We start from the raw sequence: 13,604 nt of genomic DNA, 5'->3' as shown, positions 1-13,604 counted from the left end.
TAGATAGATAGATAGATAGATAGAAAAAGTTTGAAGATAGATAGATAGATAGATAGATAAAGTTTGAATATAGATAGATAGATAGATAGATAGATAGATAGAAAAGGTTTGAAGATAAATAGATAGATATATAGATAGAAAAAGTTTGAAGATAGATAGATATATATATATATATAGATAGATAGATAGAAAAAGTTTGAAGATAGATAGATAGATAGATAGATAAAGTTTGAATATAGATAGATAGATAGATAGATAGATAGAAAAGGTTTGAAGATAGATAGATAGATATATAGATAGAAAAAGTTTGAAGATAGATAGATAGATAGATAGATAGATATAGATAGATAGAAAAAGTTTGAAGATAGATAGATAGATAGATAGATAGATAGAAAAAGTTTGAAGATAGATAGATAGATAGAAAAGGTTTGAAGATAGATAGATAGATAGATATAGATAGATAGATAGATAGATAGAAAAAGTTTGAAGATAGATAGATAGATAGATAGATAGATAGAAAAAGTTTGAAGATATATATATATATATATATATATATAGATAGATAGATAGAAAAAGTTTGAAGATAGATAGATAGATAAATTAGATAGATAGATAGATAGATAGATAGATAGATAGATAGATAGATAGATAGATAGATAGATGGAAAAGTTTGAAGATAGATAGATAGATAGATAGATAGATAGATAGATAGAAAAAGTTTGAAGATAGATAGGTAGATGATAGATAGATAAATTAGATAGATAGATAGATAGATAGAAAAAGTTTGAAGATAGATAGATAGAAAAGGTTTGAAGATAGATAGATAGATAGATAGATAGATAGATAGATAGATAGATAGATAAAGTTTGAATATAGATAGATAGATAAAGTTTTGAATATAGATAGATAGATAGAAAAGGTTTGAAGATAGATAGATAGATAGAAAAAGTTTGAAGATAGATAGATAGATAGATAGATAGATAGATAGATCAAGTTTGAAGATAGATAGATAGATAGATAGATAGATAAAAAAGTTTGAAGATAGATAGATAGATAGATAGATAGATAAAAAAGGTTTGAAGATAGATAGATAGATAGATAGATAGATAGATAGATAGATAGATAGAAAAAAGTTTGAAGATAGATAGATAGATAGATAAAGTTTGAATATAGATAGATAGATAGATAGATAAAAAAAGGTTTGAAGATAGATAGATAGATAGATAGATAGATAGATAGATAGATAGATAGATGGATGGATGTAACTCAAAATAAATGTCTCATAATGTTAATTTCTCTCTGTTACAGAGTTATCCAGAAGTCAGAAGAAGAGGCCTGATCATGAGGAGTCTTGTGATTCAGACAGTAAGTAGTGTGATCATCTACTGCACAGACTTGTGTATATACAATGATATATACAACATTATGTGTATATATACAAGTACATCTCAGTAAATTAGAATGTGGTGGAAAAGTTCATTTATTTTATTAATTCAACTCAAATTGTGGAACTTGTATTAAATAAATTCTATGCACTCAGACTGAATTACTTTAAAGAGCATATTGCAGGTAAAAAAAAATTCTAAATGAATATATAACCTTATGTTAAAATGTGAGCCAAAATCATCACAATTAACCCTCTGGGGACCAAGGTGTTTTTGGAGCCCTTGAGGTGTTCTGACATGCCTTGAAATTTGTGCTTTTTTCAGTTATTTATAAACATGTTAATGGCAAAGGTGTAAAATCACTCTATATAGCACAAACAGGGCTACCAAAATATGCGGGCAACGTGTATGTAGATGTTTGTATTTTTAAGAAAATAATGTTTATGCGTGGTTATTGGAAAAAATAAAAATGAAAGTGGCTGAATTAAGACCACAAAACACATATTAAATATGTGTCCACAAGACTTTTGTCTAATTGATGTTGTACCTTTGAGTACTGGCTTCAAAATTATGTGAAAATAGTCTTGCTTTATCGTTCACAAAAAAAAATACATTAATTTAAATGGTGTAAAACAGGTTTTGCTTGGAAAGCCAATATGCGAGGGGGAGGAGTAGTTTACACCTTAGATTACCCAGTCCCACCCACTCTGCATAATGACTCTGCATAATTAGCCATTCATTCAGGTGTGACACTGACTGAGCCACAATGCAAGGACAATGTATTTAGAAGAATACTTATATTGACCATTTAAGATTTCGCTTACATCTATCTTGTAAATATGTTTAGCTATTTTATTAAAAATGTTACAATTACAACAATAATTACAATTTCAACAATATTTCAAGTGTACTCTTTCTTTGTAAAAAAAAAAAAAGAAAGAAAAAAAAGATTATAGGCCTACATTTTATCATATGTATTCATTAGTTTGAATATAGCCAACATTGGAACATCTAACATCTTAGTCTATGACTTTATTTTTGACAAAAATAGTGTGACTAACGCCCGACTAACGTTGTTTTATTGAAATATCAGGGCATATAAATGTTAATTTACGTTGCTTATACAAATACATTTTATTTCAACATATTCCAGTCGATTTTTACTCATCTCAGTAGGCTATGGCAAAGCAGTTTATTCTTTCACACACAGACACGCGATTCATATTTAGGCTAAACACTCTTTACAAATATGTACCCTTCATTCATCTCACAGAAACGCGAGTCATATTATAGAAATGCGATTCATCTTTTTGCGGTTTATAGGCCTACACTAACGTTATTCCATAACGTTATTCCACACTTGAGAAAAGAAAACAGCCTACCTCACTCCTCAGCGGGATCTGCTGCTCATATCAGGAGACATTTCTCCTCATCAGCACTGTGGAAACTTTTCTCCATAAAGGCTATTATGTCTCACTCGCGACGCGCTTTGTTTACAGCTGATGTGGGCGTTTCACAGATCTGAAATGGTTCTCAGAATTTGCATTTGAATAGCGCGCGCTCTCCGGGGAGTGGTCAAATTACTGTGAATCATCTCGTAATGAGCTCGACTGGAGTCGCTCTCTTTGTATACAGATTACAGAAACTAAGAATATTTGTTTTTTATATAAATGACTTCATTTAAAAGATGCGATCTCAAGCTTTATGCCCCTGGGTCTGTTTGCCTGTTTGACTGAATTTTCGCGGAGTTATAGATCATTTTCGAACGCGTTTCAAACGGGAGTTTACTGACAGAGAGAAGGCAGAAATCGCATCATCTTAATTTTTCTTTATTTGTCAAAAAGCAAAACACTTTATTTTTATTGTGAGTATACAGAAAAAAAATAGAAACTGAACAGGATCGATTGATGTATTACACGAAAATGAAAGATCAAAATTAACAGAGCATTTAGTGTTTATTTTCATTGCTAAAAAAAAAAACGAGCAAAACGCGCTGGCGCGTTTTTGGTCCCCAGAGGGTTAAAAGAACCAAAGACTTAAAGTACTTCAGTCTGTATGCATTGAATTTGTTTAATACACAAGTTCCACAATTTGAGTTGAATTACTGAAATAAATGAACACATGCTAATTTATTAAGAAGCACCTGTATATCATTGGCTGTCTCTTCTCTTCACCCACAAGGCCCTGACACTTACATAAAGACCAAAATGAAGAGATCCTCTAAGACTGACAGAAATGGTAAGCTTATTTGTTGACAATGAATAACCACCTTATACACCCTAGCAACTGCTTGGAAATACCCTAGTAACCACCTACAAAATACCCTAGCTGCCCAGCCGTGTGCATGTACTATTAGGAGTGCCTTAACCTCTTGGCCATACTGCCCTTTAGGGCTGTTGGAACGAATTCCGAAATTTGAATATAATTCGAATATTTAAAAAATCAATACTATTCGAATGCTGAAGTTCCTATTCGAATATTGCTTTATGTATATTTAAAAAAAAATTATGCAATCTTTCTCACTTACACGCATGTGAAAATGAAATGCTTTTGTTTCGTCTGATGAACAATAACGTTTTTGAATCGAAACACAATTGTGCACGTTATCCACGCTGTATCATAACAATACAAAAATCGCGGAGAGCAATGTCTCCACGGAAACGGAGATCACCACTTCTGACAATTTGATTCCCAGTCCACACTACAACGTGAAAACGGAGTTTTCAAATGTATCCACTTTGGAGTGCGTTTACAAAAAAGCTTCGTTTTCATTAATAAAAACGCCGTCTCAGTGTGGACGGAAGGCCAAAACGGAGAGAAAAATATACATTTTGAAACGAAAACGTTTACCAGCTGTCCGCCAAAAGGCGATAACAGACAAACTGACACGGTTTATCTGTGAAGATATGAGACCGATCAACATCACGCATTTGCATTGGCGATCCATAAGACTCTGTAATGTCGTAAATATTAATAATAGGATGAATTTGAGCATTTAATATTCGAATAGTATTCGAATATTAAATAAAATAAGGAATGGAATTCGAATAGTATTATAGAGGAAGATTGACAGCCCTACTGCCCTTGGGCCATTACAAGTCAAGTCATCTTCATTTATATAGCTTTTTTTATAACACAGATTGTTTTATAACGCAGACATTTAGGGAACAGAGATTGTTTTTGCTTTACAAGAAAGTTATTGTTCACCTTAAAGGATTAGCTCACCCCAAAAAGAAAATGTCCTGATCATTTACTCACCCCAATGCCATCCAAGATGTTCATGTCTTTCTTCCTTAAGTGGAAAAGAAACTTTTTGTGAGGAAAACATTTCAGGATTTTTATCCTTACAATGGATTTCAATTGATATTTTGTAGTAGCTTTCCTGTAGCTCAGTGGTAAGAGCATTGCGTTAACAACGCAAGGTTGTGGGTTCGATCCCAGGGGATTGCACATGCCTATGTATAAAAATGTATAGGATAACGCAATGTAAGTCGCTTTGGATAAAAGCGTCTGCCAAATGCATAAATGTAAATGTAAAATTTGTCCATAAACTTAAAACTAATAATACCAAACTTCTCAAATGGCTACTGAGGCTACGTCATGGGTTAGGCTTTACGCATGGTTAGAGGTACCAAAATAAACTAATGTCCATAGCAAAAGATGAGTTCGAGGAGGTTTATTTACACATACAAGCAAGGTCACAGACATTTCCTGCTGCCTCTCTCACGCTGTGGTAAAAAAACATATGCCCTCGCAGCCCTGCTGGTTCCTCCCACCTTGACCTATTTATGCAAATTAACATAGCACCACGTGACCAATAAACGACAATGTAAATAAACAAGAAAATAAGCATAAATGCAAAATAAAGCAAGTTAACTTTTAGCAAGAAAAGAAAATAAATAAATTAGACTATAACTTAAGCCTAAAATAAACAAAGTGCAAAATAGCTCCAACAACCCAGCCCCTAATTGTGACGGTAATTTACGGTAATTTACTCACAATTAACCTTAGCTTTTAGCACAAAGGAGCTATTTCCTGATTATAACCTAAGCACTAAGCTTGAATCTTGCATCTTCAGATTTTTCAGAACACCACATTATCCCTCATACACACACTGGCCCTCATTTATCATTCTTGCGTAGAAACGGGCGTACATGTTGGCGTAAGATTATGCTTACACTCCTCTCACCGCCTGATTTATGAAGCTGTGCGTACCTTTGAAATCCAGGTGTACGCAATACCTGCCCTTGATAAATGTCGCGGCTGAAAACGAGCGTCATTAGAATAACACGCCCCTATATATTCAAGTCTCCGCTTCCCCCACGCCCACATTTTACGCCATGGACACTAAGAAAAAGACGTTTTTTGGAATTTTTTTGGTCATTGAAAGCCTTTCATTACTAAACCCAGTCCGTGCACACCTGCCGGGCCTAACCCTGGCCTAACCATCGTTTCAAAGAATAGTACAACGGCGAGCGCGTCGAGTAAACGCCTCGTCGGTTTGGGGAGGTGCGCGCGCAGTCTGCGGAGCCAGGCGAAAGTATAAACAAGGCTTGAAACGTCAGGTAAAGCGCACAGGCTCGTAACTTAAGGAATACATATGCCTACAATTCAAATGCTTTGGTAAAGTCACACAAATTAAACATTGAAGTCCATGTTGCACAACAATAAACACTGAAGTTTATAATTACTATGTTGTTGTTTTTTACAGTGGGTAATAATATATCATAACTTTTAGTTTGTCAGTGCGTTTTGTGGTGTTAGGAATTGTTTTTCTGCGCATTCCCGCACTCAAAACGTGCGTACACCACCTCCTGAGCTGGCGTAGGATTTGAGCGTGCCGGACGCCAACGTTCATATTGATAAATCTCAAAGTCACCGTGGTTTTGGGTGTACGCCAGGTGTACGCTGGAAATTTGGTGTTCGCACTTTTGATAAATGAGGGCCAATGTGTCACAGTTTTTACTTACTGTAACGATATCGGGCGAAGCGCGCTGTCTGGCCAGCGATCTCATCTCGAGCAGCTCAGAGAGCGAGGATTAGATATCCGATGAAAGCCAAAAAGCCCAAAGTTATTGACTGTCTGCATCTGTATCGCAGTCCTGTTTGGTGAGGTGATATTCAATTAATCATGGATAATAGATGAACTAGTTTTATATTTTATTATGTTCATGCTCATTTTTGAAATATAAATACATACAGTTGATGAAGTGAAATGCTATAGCCTTATGAGCAGTTGATATATGGTAATCATCAGACTGTTATGTTAATTTAGTGCCGTCATTCGGTTGTTTATTATATTAATATGTTTCAGCACGTTACAATCATTAAATGGATTCAGTTAAGATAGCCTATACCGTAATTAATGAAACAGTTTGTTATCATGCAGATGGACAGCATGAATGGTTGCTCTCGCTCTCTGTTTATGTGTGTGTCTCTTATACATGCCAGCTTGTGTGAATGGGGGGTGGGTTGCGATTTTCAAATAATAATCAAATAATTCCCAGCAATCATTGAATATTATTTTTGCTTGAAATGCCTATCCCTAGTCACGAGTACATGGGGTGTTATGGGAATTGTACCCGGTGTAACCTATTGTATGCAACTTTTTACATGATGTGAAATATGGAAATTGATTGTTTGTTCCTATGATTCCATGATTTGTTGACTTTGATGGAACGATGTGTCTTTCTGTTTATTTAGGTTCTGCTGCGCAGAAGATAGTTAAAAGAAGGCCTTGGAATGATGCCGAAAAAAAAGCAGTTTGGCGGCAACTTGGTAGTTGCATAACTTTATTGAGAGTCCCGGGGAAAGACAAATGCATCAAGTGCATTGATGCAGAGCCAGCACTTAATAGGAGACATTGGAGAGACATTAAAAATCATGTTCACAATACCATCCAAACCAGAAAGAAGAGGACGTCGCTGAATTAACTTGCATTTGTGAAGGCAAGTTGTTTTGACTTTTATTCATTCTCAGTATATGAATTCTTGATATATCAGCAATTACATTTCCACTAGTAAACACTATAATTCTTGATTTCTGTAATTGTATTTTCACTAGTGAAATCTCACCATAGGCTGCCATTCAAATTCAGTATCAGTATCAGAAATACTGATTGTTGATTTCAGGAATTACTTTGTTACTAGTGAAAATGTATTTTCTTGATATCTGCAATTTAATCGCTACTAGCAACAATGTTCATTTCTGATTTCATGAATGTCATTGTTTACTAGTAAGAAATACATTTTATATATCTAAAAATTACACTTCTAATTATTAATATCAGAAATACATTTTCAGATATCAGAAATTAACATTGTCACTAGTAGCAATTAAATTAATACATTTTTCACTAGTAACAAAGTAATTCCTGAAATCAACAATTAGTATTTCTGATATCAAGAACTGAATTTGAATGTCAGCCTATGGTGGGATTTCACTAGTGAAAATACAATTACAGAAATCAAGAATTGAAGTCTTTACTTACTATAATTGCTGATATCAAAAATTAGCATTTTTATTAGAGAATTTAGCTATCAAGAATTCATATACTGAGAATTAATAAAAGTCAAATCAGCTTCAGGTTATTCAGCGCTGTATTGTATTAATGAGATTATCAGTTCACAGTTAGCACAAGAGTTATTGCAGTTGAGTTTGTGGATGATGTAAAGAAGCATAAATATGTAATGTGAAAAAATACATTTTCTACTGATTTATAATTGTGGAGTTTGTCACATATACTGAGAATGAATAAAAGTCAGATCAGCTTCAGGTTATTAAGCGCTGTATTGTATTAATGAGATTATCAGTCCACATTAGCACAAGAGTTATTGCAGTTGAGTTTGTGGACTGATGTAAAGAAGAATAAATATGTAATGTGAAAAAATAAATTTTCTACTGATTTATAATTGTGGAGTTTGTATTGTGTTTGTCTAGTATGGCTTACAATAGTTCACAACAAAATGGGTAGTTCACTCAACTGCTCTAATGATAAAACTGAAGCTGACCGTGTCTGTGGTCACCTGAGTGGCATCAGTCATCAGAGTTAATTGGAACAGCTGCTTTTTTCTTGTCACTTTTGTATGATTTGAATAATAATAAGTTATTTATATTATAAGTTTGAGCTGAAATAACCCATATACATGTTGACAGGCTTAAGTGTATAATATTAGATAGATTAAAACACTTGAAAAGACAGAATAAACCTTATAATGATATAATGAATGAAACCAGCATAATTTACTCTTCAAATTGTAACAAAACAGCCCATTAGGATTTTGCTAACAATAACAATAATAATTAGGAAAATAAAAGAACATTTGTGGATGATCACATCAATCTTTAAGAATCCAAATTAAAATGTCACTCCGTTTCTAAACTTAATTTAAAACAGATTAAATCTTGACAAATCCAAGAGTCCTTTCCACTTGATTCCACTATAACAGAAATAAGTAATAATTAGAACATGTTACTTTCATAAAGATTTCTTTAAAGCTTGTTTCTGCCACAGATTAAAACATTTTAAAAGATAATTTGTTTTGTCAGAATTTGCGAGATATAACGTCAGAATTAATTAACTTTAAATGTTTTATTCTGTGGCGGAAACGAGCTTCCGTTATTATAATTGTTATTATTATCATTATCGTGTTCTAAAGTAGGCTATAAGATAAAAGTACTTACCTTTGTGACCACGTTGTTTTTTCCACAGTTCAATGTCTCCGACGCACAATCATCGTCCATTTTAATTATGCAGAAATCATTCTCAAAATATCCCTTAAGGCGAAAATACTACAGTAAAAGTATAAGGATAATGTTGACTTCCGTCCATTAGAGGCGCTAAGTGTCATGTAATCTGCCCAGCAACCGGCTCGGTCCTCACAGCGACGCCAACTTCACCAGTTCAGTGAGTGTCGTGTGTGAGAACATTTGAGCTGATAGTGTGGCTGTATACACCCATCTAGTGGTCAAACGATTTTTTTCAGCCTTATAGTGTCAGCAGAAATCAGGGTCCTCACAACACGCTATGTGGTCATGGTCCTCACAAGGATAGCTAAACACGTATGTGTGTGTGTGTGTGTGTGTGTGTGTGTGTGTGTGTGTGATCTCATTTGTACAGGAATTTTGCTCTTCTCTCTTTCTGAGTGGCAAACCTCTCAATGACCCTTTTGTTGAAGTCAGGAATGTCCCTGATAAGTTTCTTCTCCATGGAGAGCATCGCCAGAGCATTCAGGCGATCCTGCGTCATGGTGTTTCTCAGGAAAGTCTTGATCCTCTTTAAAGTAGAGAAGCACCTCTCAGACTCAGCTGTAGTCATGGGTGTGGTGATGAGGATCTTGAGAAGACTGACAGTCTCTGTGAAAGTGCTCTGAAGGTTGTTCTCCATGAAAAACTGGTACAGAGGTACTGCACCACTGCAAGCATTGAACTCGTCGTTCTCATAGATGAGGGACAGTTCTGTTTTGAGCTTGGCCTTGTTCAGCATGGGGTATGCCTCCACTGTTGTTTCAAGCGCTGTGTCAGGGAACTTCACACAGTGTTGTGGGAAGAGCTCTCCATGCAACAGTGTTGCGCTGATGAGGTGCTGGGTGAAGGAGAACCGCTCCTTGGCATGGGTCAGGATGGTATCACATACCTGTAAAAGATTCATCAGCATAAAATTTCCAATAAAGCCATTTTAATGAAAGTGATTCTGACTGAACGAGTCAAGTATGATTATTAAAGGGATAGTTCACCCAAAAATGAAAATTGTGTCATCATTTACTCACCCTCAAGTTGTTTCAAACCTGTATGAATTTCTTTCTTCTGCTGAACACAAAAAATATATATTTTGAAGAATGTCGTCAACCAGACAGTTGATGGACCCCATTGACTTCCATAGTATTTTTTTTTTCCAACTGTGGAAGTCAATGGGGTCCATCAACAGTCTGATTACTGACATTCTTCAAAATATCTTTCTTTGTGTTCAGCAGAAGAAAGAAATTCATACAGGTTTGAAACAACTTGAAGGTGAATAAATGATGACACAATTTTCATTTTTGGGTGAACTATCCCTTTAAAGGTTTTAACACCATTATTTCTAATTGCACTTTACACTACGTTTACTTCTCCTCACTAGTTCCCTATTGGTTTCCGTTACAAAACAAGGTTTAATTTAAATATATAAACCACTTTTTTTTCTGTCACATGTGACAACATGTGCCACACACTGAATTTCTTTTCAATGAAAACTGCTATTATTTTGCTGCTTGTGACTGCTTTGTCATAAACCAGAATCTACTGAACTAACAAGAATATAAATTCTAGACCACCTGGTCCATCAATCGATCAGTCAGATGTGGGAATATGCCATCCTAAGGTTTGTTTTATTTTTTTTATTACATAGCTACATACCTCCACAGACATAAAAATCTTTGTAGAGGAAACACTGACTGTTACATCTCAACTTACCTCTGTAGCCAGCCTCTGTTGTTCTCCTGTTCCCAGTATCCTTCGTCGCTTTATAGGCTGCTGCTGGTCCGATGCACCATCACCACACAGAGAGGGAATAGAGGCCCTGGTCCAAAAATAGAGTTTAAGTTGTTAACCTGTCATCAGACTTCTTAACTCCCACAAGTGCACATCCACTGACTCATATACACACACATAAGGACTATGCCTATCAGCTAGTCATCTGTGATGTACATAAAATTACATTGTTATCATTGTTCTATTATATTTCTAAGCTGGATGCATTCTGATGTGTCCTGTGTAAATTATAGTCTCTAAATGACAAGAAGTTAATATTTAATAACAATCTTCTAGAATAAGCCTGTTGTTAGAAACTGTTTTTGATAACTACTTTACCTTCATTATTATCCAAATCTAATAGTCTCTTTGCTTTTAAAATACTGAAATGCATATAATTGTAATGAGCTTATGATAATCATCCAGTTGGATGACTAGGCACATTTAGACACAAATCTGGAAATAAGCAAATCACATTTCTAACAAAAGTTTTATCAGCCAATCGTAAATAAAGTTATTTACCTGATCGTTTGCACGCTGTCTGTAAACTTCTGGACAAGTGATTTGATGAAAACTGCGTCGATGTTCCTTTTCTGCAGCTGGTTGAACAGCATGTCCACATGTGGCATGATTTTGTGGAACAGTGCCAGAAAAAAACAGAAAGCCTCGTCTTCAAGCATCCTCACAAAGCCCCCAGCCTCTCTGACAGTTAGGGGATCAAAGTTTCCATTATCTCTGATGGTCTGAAAACACTTTAGGAGGTCATCTCTTTGTTCGTACACGGTGTTTACAGCGCGACTGTGGAAGTTCCAACGTGTTGTAGAGGCTCTGGGAAGTCTATGGGCAACCACTTGGTCAAGTACGGTGGTTCGCTTGGGTGACCTGGAGAAGAAAGCAGAAAATCCTGCAAGATCGGAAAAAAAAGTGCCGATTTTGGGAATGTGTGACGTTGCCTGCTGCATGATGAGATTTAACTGATGCGCGTAACAGTGGACGTAATGAGCGTTTACATGGACATCCATCACCTTGCGCTGCACTCCGCCGGTGGCTCCCCTCATTACATTAGCTCCGTCGTAAGCTTGGCCTATAAGTTTGGCTTTTTGTCCATCTGGGAGTATGACGCTTAGCCTCTCCAGAAGCGCTGTAGCGATGGTGTCTGCCGTGGCATTCTGGATCGAAATAAACTCATAAAACCGCTCTTGTATGTTGTTTTTGCCATCTAAATAACGTAGCACAAGCACCAGCTGACAGTGGGTGGAAATGTCAGTTGTCTCATCAGCTTGTATGGAGATGAAATCTGCGCTCTTGACTTCCTCCAGAATGTAATCCTTCAGCACTGACAGCATGCAGTCTAATAACTCATTTTGAATCGTCTTTGACGTACCTTTAAAAACGGTGGCTGTCTTGAGGTGCTCCTCCAGCACGCTGTCGAGTGAAGCAACGAAGTCCACCAGTCCCCTGAAAATGCCAGGATTGTTCGAGGTGTCAGTCTCGTCATGCCCACGCAAGGCCAGCTCAAAAGCCCCACAAAACTTCACACAGTCGATTATTTTTGATAAGATGTGCCGGTTTTTATCCACCTCCTCGTTGTGTTTCCTCACCGCAACCCTGTGGCCTTCATCAAGCTGCGTCGCGATGTTAACCCTTCCCAGTACAGCTAGCTTGACGGAATTATCCATGTGTACCTTGGTGTTCTCGTGTTTCGTTACTTTCTCTGACAAGTGCTTCATATCCCTCATTCCGGTAACTGTCCATGCTGGATCTGTCCCCGTATTTTTGAAAAGTATGCACGGAAAGCAAAATAAGGCATTAACATGAGAACATCCAGCCAACCAAGCCTTTCTGGTATACCAGCTGCGTGAGAAGCCTCGCACGTACTGCTTTCCTTTATCACTTGCCTGTTGTCTGATCGAAATATCTGGTTGATCTGGGCCCAGCTCTTTCACACGGAGTTTATTTACTAAGCTTCGTCTTTCAAACGGATATTGGACAAGAGATTGAATCGAGTTAGAGTCGTCTGGAGTCATTTTGTTCGCCGTTGTAATTTATCATACAGTAAAAATGGCGCCCTATAGAATGAAACTCGATACTTTAGTCGTGGTTCGCGCCCATTGCTCGCGCCTCGCGGCCGCGCGCAGTTTGGGGCGCTAGGCGAAGCGCCCATAGCTGACTAGATTTTAGCTCGCTGATTGGCTACAGTTTATGTCAAACATTTATATCTAAAATCAGCAATTGGCTAAGCTGCTCCAAAGACCCGCCTTTCTGGGGCGCTTTCTCCAGCGCCCCAGAGCTGATCACGTGTACAGATCTAGACGGGACGTGTAGAAAAAACTGACATTTTGAATTTCTATCATATTTTTCACATATACTAGGTGCATTTACTATCTCAAACACACAAATATTGATAATTTGTATATATGATTTATTTATGTATTTACATGTATTTGCCTACAGTCTATGGTATTTGCTCAAGGGGGGGCGGCGCCCTAGCGCCCTCTATTGGCCAGCCGCCCCTGTCCAGATGAGAGCAGGGGGAAGCAGATGTGTCTTGATGAGGCTTGTTATTATCTTACTCACTGTTGTTTTTTTGTGAACATCTTTAAATCTGCCACCCTCTTTAAAGCTCAAAGGGAAGTGACATTCATCCAGCCCAACAAAAATGAACAAGACCTTACGGTCACCTTTAGGAAAGGAGGCAGTTCTTTACGGCCC

The 13,604-nt window shown here is 36.6% G+C and overlaps 4 protein-coding genes across 4 annotated transcripts in view; 3 read left to right on the top strand and 1 right to left on the bottom strand.

Annotated features, from left to right (window-relative positions):
- The window catches only part of LOC311289081 (uncharacterized protein), a gene marked incomplete at its 5' end in the record, with an annotated part of 29,053 nt that extends 21,767 nt beyond the window's left edge, over positions 1 to 7,286 (top strand). Inside the window, one exon of the mRNA XM_084406840.1 lies at positions 7,089 to 7,286. Coding sequence (XP_084262966.1) covers positions 7,089 to 7,113 — 25 coding nt within the window. The 3' untranslated portion in view covers positions 7,114 to 7,286. The remainder of the gene's footprint in view (positions 1 to 7,088) is intronic.
- The window catches only part of LOC311289216 (tripartite motif-containing protein 16-like), a 696,468-nt gene that overhangs the window by 589,517 nt on the left and 93,347 nt on the right, over positions 1 to 13,604 (top strand). The gene's annotated exons all lie outside the window — the stretch shown is intronic.
- LOC311289206 (NACHT, LRR and PYD domains-containing protein 3-like) overlaps positions 1 to 13,604 on the top strand; it is a 216,782-nt gene that overhangs the window by 109,906 nt on the left and 93,272 nt on the right. The window lies entirely within an intron of this gene.
- Positions 9,463 to 13,391, bottom strand: LOC311289519 (zinc finger MYM-type protein 1-like). Its single transcript, XM_084407592.1, has 3 exons — positions 11,415 to 13,391; positions 10,836 to 10,941; positions 9,463 to 10,020 (listed from the first exon to the last, which is right to left on the bottom strand). The coding sequence occupies exons 1-3, from the start codon at positions 12,917 to 12,919 to the stop codon at positions 9,493 to 9,495; spliced, it is 2,139 nt and encodes a 712-aa protein (XP_084263718.1). The 5' UTR covers positions 12,920 to 13,391; the 3' UTR covers positions 9,463 to 9,492.

This window comes from Rutilus rutilus (assembly GCF_951802725.1).
Source record: "Rutilus rutilus genome assembly, chromosome: 4".
In the NCBI taxonomy this organism is placed as follows: Eukaryota; Metazoa; Chordata; class Actinopteri; order Cypriniformes; family Leuciscidae; genus Rutilus; species Rutilus rutilus.
This window is presented reverse-complemented; position numbering and strand designations above follow the sequence as displayed.